The sequence below is a fragment of the Echinops telfairi genome, unplaced genomic scaffold, assembly GCF_000313985.2.
Source record: "Echinops telfairi isolate 266 unplaced genomic scaffold, ASM31398v2 ScPeMD7_7400;HRSCAF=8409, whole genome shotgun sequence".
NCBI classification, from domain to species: Eukaryota; Metazoa; Chordata; class Mammalia; order Afrosoricida; family Tenrecidae; genus Echinops; species Echinops telfairi.
Genome location: NW_022111300.1, coordinates 13,055,870 through 13,080,874, shown reverse-complemented (window position 1 = coordinate 13,080,874; position 25,005 = coordinate 13,055,870). Strand labels below are relative to the sequence as shown.

Below are 25,005 nucleotides of genomic sequence, written 5' to 3'. Positions count from 1 at the left end.
ATTAGTAGAAATTTGCACCTGTAACTCCCTACCTTGAATCATGCCCCATCAGCAAATGAATATCCCAAAGGCTCCACTCCTGCAGGTTTCTCCCTATTCATGGCACCATGGTCGATTCCACTATGAGAAAGTAGCTTCTCCTCAGTCATAGTTCAAGTGTCCTTTGACCTGAGAAACCCATCCTCAGGCACCATCTCCATCAATGTTCTGCATACATTCATCAATGCCTTCACTATCTGACTGTGTTTCAAAGTTATGCATAAGGTTTTCAGTGGCTCTTCCTCTGTAGTGAGGAGCTGAGCTCTTCTTTGTTGCCTGTTCTTAGTCTAGAAGTTCTGCTGAAACCTGTTCACATTGGGGGACCCTACTGGCATTGGAACCACCACTGACATGTGTTCCAGCAGCACAGCAGCACAAAACCCACCACAGTACAACAAACTGGTGGTAGCTATTTATGAGCATAGGAAATCCCCATCTTTCTTCCACTGATTGGCTGATGGGATTGAACTGCTGACCTTGTGGATTGTAGCCCAATGTGTAACCAATATACCATCAAAGTAGCACCTCCCAGATGTAATCGATGTGATGTGATTAATCAATTGGGGTGGTGCCAGTGCAGGCTGGGTCCAAGATCTAATCACTTTTGAGTTATAAGAAGATCACAATAGATACAATGAGGGTCACCCAAACACAAGAAGACAAATGCCAAATAAAGATAATCAACAAGTGTGCTAGTCTGGGTACATTAGAGAAACAAATCCACAGAAACTCATGTATAAAAGACAGTTTTATATAAAGGGTAAGTGCGCATCAAGAAAACATCCCAACCCAGTGCTGCCCAAGTCCACAAGTCCAACATTATCCCATATGTCCAACACCAATCCACAAAGTCCTCCTCCACCTCACAAAACACACACTATGATGCTGACTGCAGGAGGAGAGCCAAATCAGTGAATGTGTAAGCATCTGAGCGCTGGCAGGAGTCTCCACGTGGCTGCTCCAGCACCTAGGGCTGTATCAGGGTGGGTCCATGTGGCTTCTCCTTGGGGATGTCTTGCAGGAAGTAAGCCTTGCCAGCTGAAGCAGGGAACTGGCTAAGGCAGCTGCACCCTGGTCCGATCATCACAAAGAAAGAGACCAGAGAACTTGAAAGGCCAGGCTCACAGAGCCATTTATCCCGGTGCCCTTCAATTAACCCCACATGTGTTTATCGGCCAGGTTGGCACAATAAACTAACTATTTCAACAAGGAAAGGGACACCAAGGATTATTTGCTGACACCAGTGCTAGATGACAGGATCACTGGAGAAACTGACACAGCCTACAGAACTATAAGAAAATAAATGTGCCTTCCTTAAAGTGACTCATTTGTTTCAGTAGTAGTAGGTAACTAAGTCAATTCCCATCATTATTGCCCATAGGGCATGACCTCATTTAATGGAACTGGAAACAAAAGAAAAGTTTATTTCGAACCAAGGTCACATTCGCAGGCACAGAGGGTAGGTCTTCAGTATAGCTATGGGAGTGGAGATGTGAACAATTCAATGCATAATAATGGCCGTAGCCAAAGACTAATTCCTAGCGACCACCTCCTTCTGTGGAAGCCATCTCTCTCCTGGCTGAAACTCACATGCTCACGTCAAGAAGAGGAGATGACTTGAAGGCCATCCATCCTTCCAGCAAGAGAGGGATAGGTCCTGCTTTCAGTGTCCTGAACTGCCTGGGATAGGGAAGTGGCAGCTCGTTCTCCAGCCTCCCCTCAATTCTTGGCGTCTCTTGATCCTTGCAGTAGAGTCTCATTGGCACAGGAAAGCCAGAGTCGTGTTTTGACTCGGTTCCTGATTGCAAACCGTTTCTCTCTTCATCCTTCCAGGAGAATGAGGAAATTCTAGAGGAATCCTCAGTGACACTCAGGAACAAATTTACTTTAGAAACAATAAGTTGGTAAAGTTATCAATCCTCAAAATGGTGATATTTTTCCCAGCATTATTTGGTGGCCTGAAATTTAGGTGGAATTGTATGATGCCATACAAATATTTATTTATTGGGAGACCAATGAAGAAATGACATCATAATCAGTTTCTTTTTCACAATACATTTTCCAAGACATCTTAAATTCGATCGGAAAACAAATTCTAACACCGTTGCCATGTTATTTCTACCTTAAAATCTGAAATATGACTTTGGTCATGAAATATGGTCTGGCGTAGTGGTTATGTATTGAGCTGCTAACCAACTACAAGTTTAGCAGTTCAAAACCATCAGTCGTTCATCGGGAGAAATATGAGGCTTTCTAATTCTGTAAGGAGCTATAGTTTCAAAAACCCACAGGGACTATTCGTCCCTGTCTTGTCAAGTCACCGTGAGTCAGAATTGACTGTCTGGCAGTGAGTTTTGAGTTTCTGTCCACTCCAAGTTTATGAAATGTCATCACCAATGCTAATTCTCTCCAGTGGCCTCACTCCTCCTCTCAGAGAATGATACATACGTCATCAACTCACTCTTGCTAAGCCTTTATTCAACGAATGAAGACTGTATGTTAAGAATAAATTAGTTTTTTCTTTGGAGTCCTTGATAACATCAAGTTGCTTGATGATAACAAATGCCTTATCATTAAGGTCATCCTCACTATTCAACTTCTATAATTCTACTTACAAAACACTTTTGCTTATATTAGCTTAGCTGGGTCGTATTTATTCATTTTAGTCTTAAGTATTGTTAAACTTATGATGTGTCTTCCATCTACGCTAAGTACTATGGATCCAACAATTAATTACTAAGATGTTACCTAATCTCATGGTGCTTCTGTATTAATGGTGCCATTAAACAGGTAAATGGGTGATTACAGTATGCTTGGAACCATTCTCTTATGGGATAATTGGGGGGGGCCAATGTAATATGGTGGCATACAAGAGGTGGACTCAGATGGGGAGGGTGTGATAACCTTACCATAACTTTGCAAAACACAGGACAGATCACATTATCAGTTCAACTTGGCAGATAAAGAAACGAGACTAGGAGAGGTCAAGTGACCTCAGGTAAGCAACTTAAGGTACGATGTAGATGATGGGGTCAAATCTGCCCTCTCTTAACCCCCTTCCTCCCACTGTGCAACAGTATCATCACCCGCACCGTCACTGTCACCTTATCTTCACCACCATCATTGTTGATGACATTCAACAGGATGCATACACCCCACAATCAGTTGGTAGCTAAGAAATAGTAAAAAGGGTAAGAACTAGGATCAAAATAGCAGCAACTGCCATAAATGTGTTACCTACTAACAGCTGTTATTCTTGCTGTTGTTCATTGCCAAGCTGGCTCCAACTCTTGGAGCCCTTATGTAAAACCTGAGGAAACCCTGCCCTGCCCTCTGCCATCTACTTGATCTTTAAGAGTTGGTATGGGTTTTGTGTGTGTTTTTGTTTGGGGGCTTTTTTGTTGTTATTGTAGGTGGTGGTGGTGGGTTATTTGCTGTTGTTTGGAGATGTGTTTGTTTGTTTTGAGGAGCCCTTTTTAGAGAATGGTTAAGTGTTGGACTGTTCACTGCAGGGTCAGCAGTTCAACACAACTCCTCGAGAGAAAGATGAGGCTTTCTGCTCCCATAAAGAGTTATCATCTTGGAAACATGCCAAGGCAGTTCTGCCCTGTCTGATCGGGTTGCTATGAGTTTGAATCCACTCTACGGCAGTGAGTGAATGAATGCGTAGTTGCATGGTTGATCACGCATTAGACTGCTAATGGAAAGGTCAGCAATTCAAAACCACCAGTTGTTCTCCCGGAGAAAGAGGAGGCTCTCTACTCCCATAAAGGCTTACAGTTTCGGAAAGCCACTGGAGTGGTTCTACGGGTAGGAATCAACTCTGTGGCAGTGAGGGAGACTTATGGATTTTATTTTCTTTAATATCTAGAGCCAAGCGAGTTTGCGATGGTCAGACTCCATGGAGGAGCTAAGTTGTGAGGGGTGTTTAAAGCAATCTCAGTGACTCATGAAGCAGATAGAAAGGGAAACCTCTGAGGATAGACAGCCTCACCTTAGCTGGTTCCACAGTGTGTGGCTGCAGTGTGGTCCTCTGCAGCAGAAAGACAGGCCAAGTGTCTAGATAAGAATGCACCAGTAAGGGGAAACCAACCCTAACGAGACTTGACACTGCTCCTAGGCCCTGTGAATTTCTTCAGATGTGCCTTTCTGATTGTATCAACAGGAAAAGGAAGTACTGAGGTTCAAGGGAAAGATGTACAATCATTTAGGGAGGAAGCAAGAGAGAGGGATTGTTGGAAGGGTCATCGTCTAAGGGAGTTCACCATCACGGAGCATCCTTCATGTGCTTTTGAGGCCACTGATGATGGCTATTTCTCTTCCTTCCTTTGAAAAAGTTCTGTTTCTAACATGACTATAAAAGTATATTGTTGTTGTTGTTTTTAAACTGCCTAGTTTTTTGTCCCCACCTGCTAGCACATTCCCCTCACCCCTGGCTTAGTCTTTGATAGTGGGTGTGATCTTTGCTGATGACTAATCATTGTGATGTGGCTTTAGCACTTACTGTTTTCTGATGTCGTTTTAATCTTGGAAACATTATTACTGTGGACGACGCACAGATAATTGAGTGTTTTAAACATTCTGGTCCTACCCATGGTTACCCAAAATTCTTTGCTTCTCAGAGACATGTGGGATGCCATTTTAAAGCTGCCTTTAAAGCTGCCTTTAAAATGCCAGCCCCACTCTATGCTGTCATATTACCTGGGTAAGAGATAAGGGGTAAGAAAAGTATCCAGTCATCCAACCACATTTCTGGTTTTGTGTACAAGCTTAGATGAAATACAGTCGCTCAATAAAGTCCTTCTGTCTCCCTTTCCCTCCCTCCCTTTCTCTCTCCCTATTGCCTGAGAGGGGAACCCTAAACCCTCGGGAACTCTGCCAACAGCACCAAAAGAATCTCTTGACTATTTTCCCAGGGAATTCCTGATTTAAATGTCAGCAGAGTACAACTCGCCAGCCAATGCAAAGTCCATCTGGATCTGAATCAAGGCAAAAGTGCTTGCTTTACCAAACCTGGATTGGTGGGGCAGCTCAGCAGAGGGAGAGGGAGCGCAGTCCTGGTGAAAAGTTCGCCATGCAATCCAAAGACATTGGTTTTCTCACATTTAACTCACTGTGCATCAGGGGGGCTGCACCACACCTTTAAACTCCATGCTAGTCACTCATCCTTATTTTTAGTTTGCACATTTGGTGGTTGAACGATTCTTTCTGGAAACCGCACTGAATGATCTTTGAAAAGAGGGCAGAGTTCCATTGGAGACGTTTGTTGTTGTGCTGCTGCTGTTTTGTTTGTTTGTTGGCTCTTTACATAGATGCGCCGCAGTATAAGTGCTGGGTGCTGGGTGGATGCATGTTGCTGAGACTCGTGAAAAGCATGATAAGATTTAGAAGTAGGGGGGAAACTGCCCTTACCAACCTGGCCACACATCCGTCTAGTCCTGAGGCATTGCCAGAATGTTCAGTGCTTCTGCTTATTGACCTTTCTCTCGGAACAAATGAAGAAACATGAAAAGGTTCAAGCAGAAGGGTGGAAGAAAATGTACATCAGCACCAAGGGACATGGGATGGTGACGGAGATTAAAGCTTGAGAAGTTATGTGTGTTAACCACGTCTCTGGTTGTTGGGAGGCAGTCTGGCTAGTGATCTCATACAGCACCACAAAGCTACTCAACTAGAAAGGAACAAGGCTAACAGATAAGACTGATTTATACATCAATATGTGATGTAACTAGCTACCAACACCCCTCCACAAAGAGAGAGAGAGAGAGAGATAATGGCACTATAAGAGAAGACAGTCAAGATATTTCATTTAAAAATCATTATTCCATCTCTGAGTCCCCTTATCAAGTTACCAGTGGGGGATGGCAATGGGTTTCTTGGTTTTATTTCTGAATAAGGAAAACGGCCTCTGGTGAGGGAAGGGTTACGCCTCAGTCAATTTTAGAAACTCTGCTGAGAATACTAATAAGTGTATGAGTCAGTGCCAGGGACGGTGGCCTTTCCTTTGAGGGGAACAGCCTTAGAAACTGGACTGCCAACACATTCTCCTTGGGCAACAATCAGCCAGCCAGAAGAAAGGGGAAGGGTCTGAGAAACTGTGGCAACTGAGTCTTACTGGCTCTTCGTCCAACTGTGAGTGGGAACTGGGGAGGGGACACAGTGAATGCTAATGAAGCTCAAGGCAATTGGCAAAGGCTGAACCTGAAAAATGTTCTGGCTGGCTGAAAAATGTTCCCCAAACTCCCAGCAGCCCTACAAGGTAACACCACTCTTCATAGGTCAATGTTCTCGATATAACCACAGACTCCTTCACAAAGAGGAAACTACACACTACTGAGTTGTTCCAAGGCTTTCAGACTTCACAAATTCTCAACTCCATGTTCTTAGGGTGGGAAGTAGTACATTTAGCATGTTTACTGAGAAAACAAGTAGTTAAACTTAAAATAATAACCAGTTTGATTTTTTTTTTAAATCTCAATCTAAGCCATCAACAATTTAAAGACTCAATAGAAATTGGTTTAAGCATCCTTTGTGGGTTCAAATAAATCCCTCCTTCCTCATTCATCAGAATGTATCTGATGTTCAGGAAGTAGGTTTTTAAAAGACCGAAACCAATAATGTACAATAACTAGTGTGCATCCCCCTCTTAGGAATGTAAATTCAATCTTTGTTATTGGAGAATGCTTTGAAATGATAAGAAAGCACCCCTCCAAAATTCACACACAAATTTTTAATTCCTCTTTCCAATAAGAGCTTTGCACACATTCCCATGTCTCAAGTATCCAAACAGTATGGTAAAATAAAGGTGATTTTAACAGTGATTATAAAATATAGTAGCTTTTCTTATCTCTACTGTATTCCTTTCTTGCCAGACTTCATTCAGATTCTGGGGGACAGGGGGTGTGCAGCATGGGAATCGAACCTGAAATGTAATAGTAATTCAAAGACGAGGAAAGTGGAGGAGTCATGGTTTTACTTAAGTAAAGTTTTCAGTTTAGAAGTAAAACTGAAGTTTAACTTTAGTTAAGTAACCCACGGCTCCAAGGAACCCGGTGTAGGCTTTTCAAGGCTTTACAACTTTACAGGGTCAGATAACCTTGACTTTTTCCCTTGGAGAACCTGTTAGCTTTGCACTGCTGAGCTGATTGTGAGCAGTCTAACACATGCCCCACTGCCCTCTTATTGAGTTGAATAGTGGGTTAAAAAGTATTCCTTAACAGATAAAAGTAGAAATATCTTGAGGGATGAGTCCCTGGGGCTTGGAGCTCAGGACCATGGCCTCAGCAGACATAGGTTAATTGGAAGAGCATAGTTCACAAAGACCATCGTCTACAACCTACTTCGTCTTAAAGCTCAAGAGTAGTCATCTAAGAGGCAGCAATAGGTCGTTCCCTGTCCAGCAGAAAGAAGAGGGATGAAAATTGAAAATGCATGAAAACAATTAGTCTAATGGATGAATAGATCACAAATATCAGTATCCAAATTCCTGAGACCAGAAAAACTAGGTGGTACCCGGCTATCAGTAGCAATTCCTCTGTAAATGATCACATACTGGAAGATCGGGATAAAATGGGAGGAAAATGTGGACTAAAACTCAAAATCATATACAACAACATTAAAAAAAAAAAAAAAAGAGGCTTATTGCTCGAATAGAGATTGAGGAAACCCGAAACTATGGCCTTTAGTCATCCTTCAGGTCTGAAACTGAACTGACGCTCAGGGCTCAAGTTTCAGCTGAACGAAAGGGGAACAATAACACTAATGAAGTATACACACCTGGAATAATCAGCCGTTGGGGACCCAAAGGGCAGCATTTACCAAGGACAACGCCTTTCAGAAGGGTTAGACACGAAGGAGGAATGCAACCAGGAAACCTGAGGAGGAAGCAGGGTACACGGTGTTTCATTGTGGGGCTTAGATCGATGAGATGAAATCAAATGTGTCCAAATTGTTGAATGGAAAAAAAGTTCTCCTCTGTAAACTTTCACCTGTTCCACAAGGAAAAAAGTTTTAATAGAAAAGTACTTAATTAACTAATATTCACTGACAGAAGCTCATCTATAATAGTGGTATAAATCAAGGGTTATGATTATTCCACTTCCAGATACCTGAGGTCCCTTGAAAGAAATAAAAATAATAAAGAGATGGTGACGGAAGCGCTCAGCTCTCAGGTCTATCTTCCGGTGTTCATTCAACTCGTTGGGCAGGGACAGCTTCCCAGGTGTGCAAATTTGCAGTCATAAAAGACCCCCCTCTCAGAAGAACACTCACCCTCAGAAGGGCCCTCACACTTGGTTTAATGCTCTGCAATAACCATCCTGAAATTCTAATAATTTTTTTAGTCAAAGGCCCCAATATTCCCTCTGCAGAAAATCCCAAAATACGTACATGTAAATGTGCATGTACATGTATATGTAACTCTTCTCGCATCTAGGTTTCTAGACATTAAACTTGTCTACAGTTTCAAGTAATTTTACTTTTGCCCAGAATCCATATTATAAATTTTGACTGCTTCTTACTCAACATTGATGACTAATATAACAGTCTGATGAGCACCCTGGAGTTGTCTTTCTTGTATTTCCTATTTTTGAATATTCTTTTATTTTCCATGGCCCGGATTGTTGCTGCCTGTGCTGTAAATGGAGCTACAGCTAAGTACTGGACTACAAATACTGCTTCTTGGATCAAAATTTTCATCTGGAATCAATGACTATTTTGCCAGTCAAAATTGAATGCACTGCATTCACATAATTCATTTTCATTGCTAGATCATACAAATCCATTGCCCCATGACTGTCAAATTTCAACTGTAGCATGCAGCCCAACAGGACAAATTCTCCACAATTTGTTTTAGCATGGTAGAAAAGTTAGAATCAGTATTTAGCTGTATTCATATGTTCAAAGATGAATAGCTAAAAAATAAGAAATAAAACAAAAGCATAAAGTATGTAAGTATCTCCTGTTCCTGAAATGCCCTAGGTCTGAAGTGATCAGGTAGGGATAAGTTATATCAAGTTCAAATATAACTTCACGATTACCACATGATGCAGAATCTTTCCACCCCTACACTCCAAAAACCCAATCAGACGAGTGGCGGTAATCTGACTCCCTGTGCACTGGGAGCCTGGGGCAGGCAATGAGAGCCCTGCACTCTACCCAGGGAAGGAATGAGTGGCAGAACGGCAGCAAGAAGGTGGGGGTAAGTCCTTCTGTGCCTGAAGGGCAGCAATGCCTTTTTCCAGGCCAGAAAATGAGACTGTGTCTTTTACTGCCTTACACATGCTACTTAAGCCTTTTGGGGAAGATTGTATAAGGCAACAATAGAGCAGGTGGGTGGGTGGTTCTTTTAGATCTCGGTACTAGGCATATTCAGAAGAGAGAGATTGAGAAGATAGTAGAAGAAAAGAGATGCTTTTAAACGGATCTTTCCTATCTTCTAGAACCCGGAGAGCAAATTAGCCTGTGGAGGAAAATCTATCTGTAGTCATTTTCAATGGGAAAGGTACTTACCGGGACTCGGTCATCCAGGAGTATAGATCAGGCGGTGTGTTTTGCTACAAAGTAATGTGCCTGGTTCAGTACAGCCCAGTCACATCAATAAGGCCCCTTTGTTCGTGGGCAAAAGAAGTGAAACTAATTGTGTTGATCTGTTTCCAGGGAGTGTGAGAACTAAGAGAACGTTGACCAGAATGAAAGGGGGCTCCCAGAGACTGGGGGTCGGGGGGTGGGCGCTTATACGGTCAGATGTCTGCATCGCCAGAGAACTTGTGCTTTCAGTGGGTGCAGGCTAGTCACTTTGCCCTGGAAGGAGAGTGGATGGTGTGGGTCTTATAAAGAGGTTTAAAGCACTCTTCAGAAGTGCATTTATGTGTTTTTGCTTTATTTTTTCTTTCTCAGGCTGATGAAAATTTGAAGTAGGAAGATTAATTGAGTTCCCTAAATTAGGTCTCTGGAGAGGTAGACAGGTGCGTGAGAGAATGAGAAGGGACAGAGACCCAGAGAACTGGGCGAGAGAGGGGAGGTGTAGCCCGGGAAGCTGGCCTTTGCCTGCGCCCCGCCTCGCCTGGTGCTCTTCTGTGCAGGCTGAGCCAGGACCTTTGCTGCTGCCCCACCAGGCTCTCCTCGCTGCCTGCTATGCCCTCTTTCCTCCCTAAACCTGGCCACGGAGAACCGACCCCTGGGATAGCACCTTGTCCCTTGGCTGTCTCAGCTACAGGCCATAGGCTGCCGGTGAGTTCAAGAGCAACCCTCATCATTCCCTTTTCCACTTCTGACTTCTTGAAGCATCTCCCCCTTTGAGATGCCATTCAATGTCCCAGCCCACCCCATTCCAAGTGCTGTTTTTGTTTCTTTATTTTCTATCCCTCTGGGGAGTGTGATGTCCTGTCCTCCCAGCAGGGACTTGGCATAATGTACTCGGGAAAGTTTACTTGAGTGGGGGACCCTTGGGAGATGGCACAGCTTCCCTTCCACAGCCCTCTCTTCCTGTCCCCCGGCATTCGGCTCCAGTGTTTCTTTCCAGCTCTGGTGCAAAGTGCATGTCAAATCAAAGGCAGGGCCGAGACCCTGAAAGGCCAGGGTGTGTCCGTCGCTGCTTTGACGTAGCAGTCGCTCAGGGCTCATCGGCAGCGTGTGCGGATGGTGTGAGGGACCCTACTACTCTCTGTACGATGTCCTGGAGAAAGCAACAATAATTCTCAGCTCCCGGGACTCGGCTTTCTCGCCTTCTTTACGTGGTCCTCTGTGATGACGGTCTCTGCGACATGCTCTCCACAGCACCTGTGCTCACACCGCCGTCCCCGCAGAGGACAAAACAAAGGCCTTGGGTCAAGGGGTGACTGGGATAACACACTCACTCCACTCACCCCAAAGAGAAATCCTAGCCATTCCTTGCCAGGATGCAGTTGGCAGAACCCCAAAACCTGCTTTCCCAGGAGCAGGCGGCTTGGGACTGACCACACCCCTTTTCCTGAAGGCTTCTCCCCTTCTCCAAGTCGGGGGCGGTGGGGGTGGGTGGGGGAGCGGCCCCCGGCGGGAAACGGGAAGGCTGGACCAGACAGATGGAGACAGGGGCTTCATAGCCGGCCTCAAAGGAGCAGGAGCGGGCAGGGTTTCCTTGTGCGTCGGGTTGCTCGGAGTCAGAAACCCCCTCGCTGGCACCGAACCACAACCATCAACAACCTCAAGGGTTGAGAATGGGCCGAGCAAGAAGAGGCCGTCTTCCTCCTCGACCGCTCCCAAACCTAGCCCCTCCCAGGACCCTTGTCCCAGGCCAGGTGGCCAGGATGCTCGACTGGACTCGCCGCGGGCGGAGCCAGCAGCGAAGGAGGTGGCTGAGTGCCTGTGTCCCTTAGGTCTCCACTGTTTGTTCACCTGGCCGCGGTCCTGGAGCTCCGTGCGGCCAGGGAATGGCGCTCCAGGCCCCCCTGGGGCCTGAGGGTGACACGTCCCTGAGCTTACAGCCCAGGTCTGGGCGGCGCGCCCGGTCCCCCGGGCGCAGCTCCAACTGCAGGATCCTCTGGCTGGCACAGAGGAAGGGCTCAGAGTGACCCGGCTCAGGTCCCTCCTGTACCCGCCGCTGCCACCACCATCCCCAAACTCCCGACCCCTCCTGCACCTGCCCCCACAAAAGACTTCGCAGCACGCCTCCTGTTCATCCCAGTCCTGGGGCGGGGAGGGGAGTGGAAGAGGCACGTGCTCCACAAAGCCATTTTCAGAATGCCATTTGAAGCAATAAGAAAATCAGAGGGGAATTTTTTTTAATTGCTCTGATGTTCACAATCTAAACCATACATGAAAATACATTGAAAATGTGAAAACTTGCTCTGAGGGAAATAACTACAAGGTCAATATATCTTGTTTTTACTGTTTTCAAGGGACTTGACTTAGACACTTTTCCTTTCCAGGATTAAAGACAAGACTGCCTACTCCCATTAAAAAACCTAAAGGACCCAGCCCTGCTCTGTCCTATAGGGTCTCTTTGATGGCAGTGGATTAGGGGTAGGGTAGGGCCATTCAGTTAATTTCTAGTGGAACTGGATGATGTTTGAACATGAACGCAAAGAAGACTAGAGTAACAGCCCCTGGGCTAGTGAGATTGTCCACAAGTCTTCTTGCTGGCTATGCAAATAATGCAGCTAAGGAAGGCTGGTCCTCCTCAGCCTCAGGTAAGATGCAGGCCTGGCCTGCCCTCCTTTCAGCCGGAAACCTCTCCAGATCAACAGGCACGTTTGGTAGCTTCTAATGCCCATTTGTGCTTCTTTTCAGAAAGTGCGGCCCTCTGTGTAGACGAGAAGACATCATGGTGGCCTTTAAAGGGGTCTGGACCCAAGCTTTCTGGAAAGCCGTCACCGCAGAATTTCTGGCCATGCTCATTTTTGTTCTCCTCAGCCTGGGATCCACCATCAACTGGGGTGGCACTGAAACCCCCTTACCTGCAGACATGGTCCTGATCTCCCTTTGCTTCGGACTCAGCATTGCAACCATGGTGCAGTGCTTCGGCCACATCTCCGGGGGCCACATCAACCCCGCTGTGACTGTGGCCATGGTGTGCACCAGGAAGATCAGCATCGCCAAGTCCGTCTTCTACATCGCAGCCCAGTGCCTGGGGGCCATCACTGGAGCCGGGATTCTTTACCTCGTCACACCCCCCAGCGTGGTGGGAGGCTTGGGAGTGACCACGGTAACATCTATTTATTTCTAGTTCTTTTCAAACTAGAACTCCAAGTTTCTTGCAGACCCTTTCCCAAATGGCCCTGGGGCCCTGGGAGCCCTTCCTAAATTCGTTAACTTATTCCCACGGAATTTGCTATTCCCTGGGAGACAGGCACATGATTCTTGAAAGAGATGAAAACGGATTCGAGGAATCATGCATGGAGCCATACGCCCTTGTTTGCTAGGGGATGATTTGAATATGAGGAGGGAGCCCTACTAGCATGTAGTTGGGTTATGTGTTGGGTTGGCAACTGCAAGGTCTGCAGTTCAAAACCACCAGCTGCTCCTCAGGAGGAAGATGAGGCTTTCTACTCCAGTAAAGATTCAACGTGTGGAAACCCACAAAGGCAGTGCTCCTCTCTGACCTCTGGGGTTTCTAGGAGTCAAAATAACTCCGTGCAGTGAGTTGGTTGGTTGGTTGGTTGGCTGGTTGGAAGTCTGGGAGCCATTTCTTTGACGGTGGGTGTGTCTGAGTCATCCTTTGTTGTGGTGGCTGGCTGTTCCATGGCATCTCACTCAGAGGAATTTCTCTCCATTTCCTTGGCCCTTTTCTGTCTGTTGGACTCTCAGGAGTTTTCACCACGAAAGATGCTAAAGAATCGGGCCTGGTTTCAATCCAATCTACAAAAGGTCACGAAGACTTGAGGCCAACTCCACAAATCTAGTAGCACAGAGCTTACACTGGTTTGTCCTCTCTGTCTCCCACCCCAGGAAGCATACGAACCAGAGAGGTAGCTGGAAGGCATTTTTACTTTCGGTATTTGTCAGTTCACTTTCAGAAAAGTAAACAACTTGTCTTGTCCATATGATTTAAAATGATTCATGTAAAGCGTCACAAGTCAAAAGTATTAATTGATGTTTGACCCTAGTTTGGTTCTTAGCTGATTAGAAATATTATTCATTAGTTCCGTGCCAGGGCTGATTAAAAATCACACACTGTTTAAATTTTAATTGAAATATATATTAATTAATTTAAACCTAATTAATGGATTTAATCACTGCCTTATAAAATTACTAGACTCTCAAGAAACTCTTTTATAAGTTAAATGCAACAGTGACACATTTTTCTTTGTATGTAGAAAGAGGCATTGAGCCCAAACACACTTGGTCACTGTCAGGGTCATTAGCTGTGATGAGCCAAAAGAAAGGGAAGTTCATTCCTTTTTTGGGGGGGTCTCAATTGGGGGTTCTGTAAGAGGCTTCAATTTACCACTGTTTTTATTGGAATAAAAATAAAATATGCCTTTCACAACGAATTATCTGTTGACATTTAAAAATGAGCCTTTGCTTTGATTCAGGTGGGGAGTCTTTCTCTTTCTAGGTGCATGGCAGTCTCACCGCTGGCCACGGTCTCCTGGTAGAATTGATAATCACATTTCAGTTGGTGTTCACAATTTTTGCCAGCTGTGACGCCAAGAGGACGGATGTCACCGGTTCAATCGCATTAGCAATTGGATTTTCTGTTGCAATTGGACATTTGTTTGCAGTAAGTTTCCAAGTCTATTTAAATAATTGATTCATCTCACCTATCCTCCCCCTAAAGCCGGTCTGAAGAAGTTGTGTTTTACTAACAAGGAGTCTCTTTCATATCCAACCATGTCTGTCCACTTTAAGTGACTGTTGAAGTGAGGACAATGGTAATAGGTCTGCAGATAGCTCGATGACTTGGCAAACCATAGTAAATCGCTTAGTGATGTCTGATATTGTTTTATTTTCTTTTTCCCACAGATTAATTATACTGGTGCCAGCATGAACCCCGCACGATCCTTTGGGCCTGCAGTTATCATGGGAAATTGGGAAAACCATTGGGTAACTATTGGGTTGATAGTTCCTATCTTCTTAAAATTGAAGACAAGTTAACTATGGGGCTTTCTTCTTTTTTTTTTTTTTCTCACTTACTAGTTTCGCTGACAGCCTCCCAACTTTCTCCCTCACTTTATTCCATATTTCATAAAGACTAGAGAAAGACTAGCTCAGATCTGCTGCCAAACATCTCTTCTTATTTCTGTTCTAGGCCTTTAGTAACAGCCTCGTTTTTTTCTTAAGCACTGCTCTGGGCACTCTATCTGACAGACTGCAGCAGAATATATTGAACTTGGAGGAGGCCATGTGGGACAAGTTAAAATCAGGATGATGTAGTGAATATGGTGTTTAAATAATTGAAAGAAAAGCCTTCCCAGCAATAACAGAAAACATACTGACAAAAAAAAAAAAAAGAAATGCATAAAAGCACTGCCCATAGCAAATGTTTACCTTGTTTTGTTGTTGTTGTTGTTGTTGTTATTGTTTACAAAGCATGAACTCAATTAATAAAATGTGGTTTGGAAACAGTTGAACTGCAGATGGTTGAGAACAAATGGTTCAAATCTTTTTGCTATTATCACCGTAACCTCAGTTGGAAAAATAAATGGCTTTCAGAATAAGCACACTTTTCAATCTCATGCTTAACCTATTTAATCATATGGTGGCAAGGCTTCTAGACAGTAATCTCCATTTTTTAAATATCGCAATCAATTTGATTTCAATTGTTTCTTACAACAAAGGAATTTATAGTCCCTTAGATGAGCAATGGGTGTGGCAGTTTGGAAGGCCATGCACACTAATGTACATTAAGCAGCAAAAATATGAGACTTATGGAAGTCAGTTTTAAATGAGGCTTTTATGGTCATTTATATGGTATGAATGTTATCTTATGACTTTTATTTTTAACTCATCAATATAGCAGAATGGTATATTCTGTGATTCAGTCTCATGCATATGGGGGTGATGGGCCTAGGCACAGCGCGTCACCATGGAGTCCACAGCAGAGGGGCAGAAATCGTACCACGGCGATATGCATCACTTCTAAGAGATCCAATGCTTTAAGTGTAAAATCTATCATTAAGTGGCAGCATGGCAGGCAGTGCTCAGAAGTCACTTTTGGATTATCGCCGTGTTAAAACTCAGTCAACATCGCCGTCCATGAGACTGGTGAGCCTGCCACGAATATTTCCACTTACGCCTCAAAATATTTGTCACTGTCAACATAGCGATGAGTTTTAATGCTTCCTCCGAAAAAATGAGCAGGAAGTCTATACCAATTTGTATCTATGTATATATACACATATAGATCTTAAGTGGAAACTCAACATTTAATTCAACTTACTAAATCCAAGCTATATTTCTCATTGATGCTAAAAATATACACAGCAAACCACTCACCGACTCAGCAATTCCTGCATGGACAATATCCTACTATTGATTACACCAGTGGCTCTCAACCTTCTGAAGGCCATGACCCTTTCATATAGTTCATGTGGTGGTGACCCTCCCAACCATCACATTATTTTTGTTGCTACTTCATAACTGTAATTTTGCTATTGCTATGAATCGGGCAACCGCTGTGAAAAGGTCGTTTGATCCCCAAAGGGTCGTGACCCACAGATTGAGAACTGCTGCCTTAGCGTATGGATCGAGAGCAAATTTCCCTTCACATTATTCTGTAGAAAGCTAACTTCTACTGAAAACGAATATTTGTTCTGTGAGAATAATTGCAAAATTTTAGAAATAATTTAAAGCCCATAGATAACATCACAATAACGAAATTAATGTTTATACCATAAATGGATATTTCCTTTTCTTCTTTGTACTTTTCTACAGGTTCTAGATTTTTCAGCAGAAATAGTTTACCTTTGCCAATTTAAAATTTTAAAGTACGTTATGATTTTGATTTGGACATAGTAACTTGAAACTGAGCTTTGTGTATTTTTGAGAACATGCAGCTAGATGTCTCCTTCATACGTGTTTAGGAGGCTGCAAGGTAGTTATTATAAAAAAGAAGAAGAAACAATTGTAGTCAAAGCCACTCTACCTTATAACCACCATGCAGGGATTTGCTCATCAATGCTGACTCATAGTGACCCCATCAGAGAGGGTGGCTCTGCCCTGGGAGTGTCTGCGACTATAATTCTTTACAGGAGTAGCAAGTCCTGTCTTTCTTCCAAGGAGTGGCTGGTGGTTTCAAACCGAGGACCTAGCGGTTAGCAGCCCAACTCTCACTCACTGCCCCACGAGGGCTCCTCAAGCCCAGTCACCGAGCAGTGGAAGAAAGCAGTCCCAGAAAAGATGGAGCATAGGCGCAGAAACCCCATACAGCGCCATTAGGATTCAGAGTCAACTCAGCGCAGTGGTGTGGGTTTTGTTTTCATTGGTCCTTAAAGATCCTGGGTGACACAAATGATTTGTATTCAATGGCTAATCTAGAGGTAGTAGTTCAAGCCCATTCCGCGATACCACAGAAGGCCTGGCAATGTTCTTCCGTTCAAATGACAGCCAAGGAAACCCATGGAACCGTCTACTCCCCAGCATAGGGCGGGGGTTGCCGTGAGAGTTTGGATTATGACTGTTTCTGGGTGGTCCCGGGGTGGTCCCATGTGTGCTCGGGTAGTTTGATCTCCCCCAGCAGCACCATGGAAAGAAAGGCCTGACACTCTGCTTTAGAGAAAACCACAGTCCAGACAACCACAGGGCAGGAGCATTCCTAATCCCAATCACACGCGATACCATGAGCTGGAACCGACCCGATTGCTATGGGATTTTTTGTGGTGGAATTTCCCTTGTGGGATTCATAGCAGGTGTTAGAATCCATATCCAGGAAGATCTTACTGAAGCAAGGAAAGAGTACAGACCTGTTAAGGAGGGCTCTCGCGGCTCCTTGGAAAGGGCAGGGAGGAGATAACCTCCCAGGCGGTGCCTTTCATGTGCACAATAAGGAACGAGTTCTTACAGCCGCCCTACCAGGTTCCCTCTTAAGGGTGCGGGTGCTGCTTCAGCTTACAGGATTCCCAGTGAGATTGGTTTCCAGTGGGTGCGTTTAAGAAAGAAGGCGTTGTCCTTGTTTTTCAAAGAAGTGTCGTGGGAACAGCAGTGTGGTTCACAGAGGAGTTCCAAAGGAAATCAGACACACCTGACAGCCCGGTGTAGGCCGCTAGCTAACCAGCCGATTATGAGCAACTCTCTTCCTCCCTCTGAGCTGCAGTGTCTTATCCATAAAACAGACGTGAGAGTAACAATCCCTACGGTAGAAGGTATTGTTAGAAATAAAGGAGACATAAGAGTGCTCAATGAAGAGGCTTTCTGCTGCTCCAGTGGGCCTGGTGATGACCGACGGTGTGCCATTGCTCTAACCTCAATGCTGCATTCGCCCCAACGCAAAACGTAGGTTTTTCGTGACACCATGACGGTATGGCACCAACTTCTCTTTATTGAATGACAAGTTCTATGGAGTTGCTCATCCTCAAATAAAGCATTGTCCATAAGCTTAGCATGAGTTTTTGTTTTTCACCGTGCTGCCATTGTAAGAACATATGGGGTCATGAGCAAACCAGGGAATTTTCTACTCAATTCCCCAAATTTTAGGGCAGCAAGGTAGGTAATGTAAGGGGACTAAATGGCTTTCCCTGTAGCCAGCTGTGGTCACCGGCAGCTTCCCTGAAGCGTGCAATTGAGTGGTGGCTAGGAGCTGGGAACGGTTAAGGACTACCAGTCTTCTTTCATTAAATCTTTTACATTCCATTAGGTGTGTATTATTACAATCTCCACTTTGCGGATGGGGAAGTTAAGGCTGAGAAAGTTAAGTGACTATGTGTTGGAGCTGTGGTCCCATGTCTCATGCGGTACCGAAAAACCACAACCCCCAATACTAAAATCTCCCTTGTCATCATGATTGTGCAGGGGACTCCTGTCAGCTAGCAAGATAAAGAAAATAAGAAAAGGACTCTCAAGAAAGCATTTTGTTCCCATTGTAGTTAGGGAGTGTGTTGTGTCTGCTTGACTTGTAGCAACAAAAAAAGAGGAGCTGTCGTTTACGCTGATGACTATCAGAAAATGTAAAGAAATAAATTAATGAGAGAGCAATAATATATGAGGAAAACGGTCCTCTCCTGTTTAGCTTTTAAATATATGGATATCTGACATGGATTTGGAATATTTTCTTCTCAATGCCCCTCTTTTTTTTTTTTTAATTTAATATGACACCATGGCTCTCTTAACCCACCCCAGCTAGTGTCTGCAGTGGTGAGTTTTCCCATGGGATAGCTGGTTTGCACTTGCATTCCAGCAAGTACCTAAGTGGTGCAAATAGTTAGCCTGTTTAGGTGCTAACCAAAAGGCTGGAGATTTGAGTTCACCCAGAGGATTCAGGTAAGAAACATCTGGAGATCTACAACCGAAAAATCAGTCCTGGAAACTCCCATAGACCGTCGCTCTGCTCTGACATGCAGGGAGTCGCCTTGGGTGGGTATCGACTCTATGGCTTCTGGTTCTCTGGTCCGTTGCACGCTATACTCATTCATCTTTCCTTCAGATCTATTGGGTTGGACCAATAATAGGAGCTGTCCTTGCTGCTGGCCTTTACGAGTACGTCTTCTGTCCAGATGTTGAACTCAAACGTCGTTTCAAGGAAGTCTTCAGCAAAGCTGCCCAGCAAAGCAAAGGGAGCTACATGGAGGTGGAGGACAACCGCAGTCAGGTGGAGACCGAGGACTTGATTCTAAAGCCTGGAGTGGTGCACGTGATGGACATCGAGCGAGGCGAGGAGAAGAAGGGGAAAGATCCATCGGGTGAGGTGTTATCTTCCGTATGACTAGAAGACAGCGCTGAGAGCAGACGGGAACCCGTAGACCTGGCCTCAGATTTCCTTCCACCCATTAAAGAAACAGATTTGCTATAATTAGACACGTGCAGGGTTTTACAAAGAAACGAAGCAACGTATTATTTCCTACCGTATTCCTCAGTCTAAAGGTTACTATTTCACTATTTACCAAGGAGGAAAGGGGGGGGAAAAACACTACTTACTGCGACTACCATTTCTAATATATATTTAAGTAACCCCAAGGCAACTATATGTAGCAATTCATCTAAATGTCTTTCATTAATCACCAGTTGCAATGCCTATTGAGATTTGATTAAGTCTTGCTTGACAGAGCTTATAGACACACCTATCAGCGTATTGCTCTTCTATCATGAAATTGGCATTGTCAATTCATTTGGATATTTATTCCATCACAGCATGTGTCTCTGCAGCAATGGGCAGTGTGTCACAGAGTTATTCTCATGAACGAGAAATGAATCATGCGCTGTCACGGGCAGTCACTAGTCATAAACTACCTCGGCAAGAGAATATTAACAAGGGTCCTTGCTAATGGATCATTTTCTTGTTAATACCTGGCTCTCAAACCCATCTCCACTTCACAGTATTCCTTCCTCCTCTTAGTGCCCTCTGTCATGTGGGCCTAACATCCAGAAAGTTTAAAATAATTCTCAGAAACAATATGTATTTATTAGTTCCATCTAATAACACATCCAGATCACAAGAGTCTCCACTGGCATTTACCGCAAGTAGACTCATAAAATATTATGGGGCCCGGGGGAAAGCTGTGATTGTACAAAGCACAGTGAAAAAGGAAATCTGTATTCTGCTAACACATGGTTTCTCTGTTTTCAGTGCACATACTTAAATGCACCACACGTGGTTAACAGTCTAAGCTTTTAACCATGTAATCAATCACCTTGCTTTTTTAAAAATGTATTGGCATAATTGGGTGTTATGTCTGTTCATAATTTGGTTATATGGATGTAAACACTAGTGATATATATTGTTGATAACAAGAACATAACTAGTTAAGTCTTGTCTGTTTTGTTGATTCGTAAGCTCTGCTCACTCTAGAAGCTGTTAGCTGGTCCTGCCCAGTGCCACTCTCTGCTGCTCTCTCTGTCCATGGCATTGACGACACTCTTCACTGCCTGTGTAATGATAGCTGAATGAATTAGCTTGCGTGAGACACAAGGAACAATGGGGTGGCAGAACGCAGGGGTTAGAACACCAGGACCCTCTGTATTCAAAGCTGACTGGCTGAAGTAGTTTCTTCTTCATAGAGATATTGTACATAAGCCAACACATTTTTCATAGCACTGTATTGCCGACTCGGTTATTTGTACAAAAGCGTTTGTTTTCCTGGGCTGCTTTGCCTTATGTCAGTAGAATGTTCTCTGGGAACCCCAGTTTTTATCATCTAAATTGTCTAGCCTTTATCTTAGACAAAGAGCTGTGAATGTCAATTTTGCTGCACAAAAGCTAGTTTGTAGTAAAGCAAAAATCAACCCTATCACTGCGAGGAGTGGCTTGTAAATAGCTGATCATCAAGGGCTTTCTTCTCCCAAGAAGAGCTCCAACTGTGTGCCACTTTTTAGCGTTAATGGCAGTTGTGTGTCTGTGGCGTTGACATCATGGACCACTATTAGAACCTGGTTCTCTCTGGTGCTAGGGAAGAGCGATGAGGCAGCTTCCCAGAATTATCACAACTATGTCATGGCCGGGGGTGCCACTGGCCTTTCTGGTGGCAGGTGCCTAAGTGCTGGGCCCCATTCTCCAGCGTACGGCCACACCACACTGTGTACCCGGGAGACATGCTTACTTGCTTGTGGGGTGGCACCTACAGAAACAAGGGTGAAATCCCTCCCAAGCATAGGAAACATCCATAAGTTCAAATGTTTGCTTACAACCTGGACGGATTTGGCCCAAAAAGTAATGCGATCACTCATTGACAAACATGTCTACTCAAAAGTAAGTCAGGTTAACAAGGTTAAAAACGTTTTCTAAATGAGCTTCCAAGATGAGGGCGTATTGTCATTTTTATTCTGTCATGGGGTTGCTTCTTACTCGTTGGGGCTCGCTTCCCACGAGAGCTTTCAACCAATGGGGTAAAGGGGATGGACGGTGTTTGTGCCCTTTGTTTCCCAGCAATGAGTCGAATGCCTGGCACTTAATAGGTCTTAATAAAAATAGAAAAACTGCATTTTGGATTTAAAGAATATCTATGATTTCCTCCTCATCTGTGTTATGCTCAATATTTAGTAAAAGCATGATCACAAGGACAATGAAGGGAAGGCAGCAGTAATGTGAAAATGATAAGCTATCGTTTTGCATTCTACTATTTTTAGATACACAGAGTGAATGACAGCGTTGGTGTTCCTTATGCGTCTGTGTGTTTCCCCCTTGCATATGAGACAACATATTTTGTATTTCACTCAAGGCTCTGCCAGTAAAAAGTAATGAAATTGTACCTTTGTAATGACATCTATGCAGCAGGGGTCTATTGCCTTGAAGATGGTACAAATTATCCAAGTGTATTAGGAGACTAGGGCTTTTTTCCTTTAATCCCTTCTTATTAATGAAGTGCACAGCACTGCTCCCAAGAGAGTGCCGCTGAGAGACACACAGAAAAGAGATCAGAGAGGAAAAACTGGGAGAGCATAAAGGAGCTACACCCAGGCACTAGAGCCATGCCAGCCATCTCTTTCCTAAGGATGAGAGTCCAACAACAACAACAACAACAACACCAACACCCACTGCTATCGAGTCCATTCTGACTCACCGTCACCCTGCTGGACAGAGTCAAACTGCTCCCTAGGATTGCCAACGCTGTAAATCTCTATGCAGGCAGACCGTCTCATCTTCCTCACTCTGAGCTGCTCATTGGTTTGAACTACTGATCTTACCGCTAGCAGCCCGAGAAGTAGCCCACGACACCATCAGGACCCCTGGTACTATAGCAAGGAGCCCTACAAATGAGAAGGTTCAAAAACAAGGTCCTTACACTGAAAATGTAGATTGATGGTTAACTGAGTAGAGACTGAGCTTTTGGGGGGCATTGGACCCCAGAAATTGAACATATGATTTAATTATTGAAGATGCTATTTTCTTCGGGGAGTGCTAACTCTGTATACAGGTATTAAGTCATTCTTTGCAGCCCAACAGTCAACTAAAATATGAGATTCCTCTATTGTTTCTGTCATTTGATGCTTTTGATAAAGTCCTCTACTGTGTATTGTTGGCTCCTTTCACTACCATATCTCCTAGGGCCTAAACAACGGCTGCTGGGTTTCGAAGATTTCACAAAGAGATTAGAAATGTATGAATAATGTGTATGATGAAATTGAATGATCTGATTTATTAGAGGTCAGTTTCCAAATAGCACAGAATGTTCTTCTCAGGCCGTGAAGCCAGGCAAAACACTTATTGATTTCAACTCGGTAATGACTGGAAAACTCGGAAATACAGCAGCAAAGTCAAGTGCTAAAATAAATGCTGGCACAGCCCATTGCTGTCACTGGCCGCATGTTGTGAACATCTGACAGAGAAATTGCCTTTGTGACACTGAAGATAATAGTGTGAGGTGAATACCCACTCTTAGCAAACAAGTAAAAAGTCAATATAAATTTTCATCATAAGCACTATAGGATATGCAAATCTAGAACATTGTATACCGACAAGTAATTATACCTTTTTTAATGTGTTGAGGTGATTTTTTTCCCCGTAGGATGAAGTTACTATCCAGAAAATATAATGTAACAAAATCCATTCTCTTTACTGCAAATTTTGTGTTTGCCTTTGTATACTTTATGGATGGCCCCCAGACAGTATTAGTTTTTTTAAACCACAATTTTCTGAAATAAATGGAAGACATTTGATTTGGGACTCTTTAATTCAGGAATCAAAATATATGGCAGCTCACTTTCATAAATGAATATAGCTTATGAAAATATGGATCAAATAAATGTTATAGAATGTATGCAATGAACAAGAAACTTGAAAGGAGTTGTGTGTTACTCCTTTTAAGAGCAAAGCACTAAAAATACACCTGATTCATATGCCCCATAGGAGTGCATTTCTTGATTATCTTCAGGATTAATTAAATGAACATGTAATTTATGAAAATGTATAAATAATTGTTGATCATCTTTAAGATCTAAATCACAATAAAATTGTCATTCATGATAAATGGGAGAGAATAAACTGAACATATGGCTATATTCACAATTATTTATTAACTGAAATGTTATTCCAACATAGAGCTAATGTTAAAGAGATTTAAACTGTAATGTCTAATATTTTGAATAATCTGTTAAATTGTTAGCTTTGTGGTTGATTTCTATGAATAATGTTGTATCTCATACTACTAAGCTTGTGCAAATAAACCTTGAAATATTGTGCAAAGTAGTAAGCTTTCTGTGTGGTGTTCACACTTCATTTATTGTTCTTGCAAGCCAAATGTTAGGGTGGGCCTTTCGAATGACCAGGAGGAGTTAGATATTTGATGATCATCAACACCAGATGAAATGAGTGTATAGCCCACGGAGTCACACGTGTTTTTGGAAGGCCTGCAGACGCAGGGTGGTTGTCCTGGACGTACGCAAATGAGCATCGTGTTTCCATGGGCTTTGTTCAAAATGTCCACATTCGTGCAAAATAAGCCGTTGAATATGAACTCTCATTATAGTGAGTCTAAAAGTGAAGAATCAAACAACTGCCACGCCACTGAAATTGCTGTGGCTAAATAGATGAGTCATCCTCGGGGCATTTGGTGAATTCTGCCTCTCCAGACAGATAATGTAGGCTCAATGAGCACTGGTCTATTCCCTGGGGTTCCTGGTTGGAGGAGCTCCCTTAATTTTGAGAGGTTATAGACCTTCAGTGGAGAATTGAGGACAATCATTTATGTAGAATGAAACCCATCAGATGAGGGGAGAGTGATGCCTTAGGAGCCAGACGGTTGTGTACTTTCTTGCAGCATTTATCATACTGTAGTGAAATCATTTGTGTAGGTGCCTGTCTCTCCTACTAAATTCTAAACTCCTTAAGGGCGAAGGCTGTGTCTTATTTATTCTGTATCTTCCTCTGGAGCATTGAGCACTCGCCTGACATTTCACTCAATAAATGCTTGTTGCATGAATGAAGAAAGGAATTAATGAATATCTTACGATCATTAAGAAATGCCACCAAGCACTATTCCTCCATCTACTTGTTTTCTGCTGTATCGATATGTGCTAAATATTTGAATTCTCATCATTCCAGTCAGGAGCTCCAATTTTAGCTCAAACATTAAAGAAAAATAAAAGGAAAATGCACAGAAAGAATGAAACACTAATTGGATTTCTAAAATTTATACCTAATGTGTAGGCAACCAGACATGTTTTCATTGCTATATTTATACAATGGCCAGATGTTAGATGAAATTTAACTCAATGAGTATTTCAGCAAGAGAAGTATTTTAACAAGCATGAGAAGCTAGAAATACAAATGTCAGCCTGTTTTTAGATAATTATTCTGCCTGAAAGATGTCCAAAACAACATGTCACCTGAATTAACTTACTATTTCTTTTCCCATGTTTTTATTTCTCAGGTTCAAAGATACAGGTGATTCTAAAAGACTG

The 25,005-nt window shown here is 43.4% G+C and overlaps 1 protein-coding gene across 3 annotated transcripts; it reads left to right on the top strand.

Moving 5' to 3' along the window:
• The first annotated feature begins 9,148 nt into the window (after positions 1 to 9,148).
• AQP4 (aquaporin 4) lies at positions 9,149 to 23,791 on the top strand. 3 transcript variants are annotated; one of them, XM_004702923.3, is made up of 5 exons: positions 9,149 to 9,238; positions 12,307 to 12,721; positions 14,075 to 14,239; positions 14,482 to 14,562; positions 19,097 to 23,791. In XM_004702923.3, the coding sequence occupies exons 1-5, from the start codon at positions 9,207 to 9,209 to the stop codon at positions 19,373 to 19,375; spliced, it is 972 nt and encodes a 323-aa protein (XP_004702980.1). In that variant the 5' UTR covers positions 9,149 to 9,206; the 3' UTR covers positions 19,376 to 23,791. The 3 variants fall into 3 exon arrangements, with proteins under 3 accessions (XP_004702980.1, XP_045152001.1, XP_045152000.1); XM_045296066.1 differs by having other exon boundaries at positions 9,218 to 9,232; XM_045296065.1 differs by lacking the exon at positions 9,149 to 9,238 and adding an exon at positions 9,963 to 10,269.
• Positions 23,792 to 25,005: the final 1,214 nt, after the last annotated feature.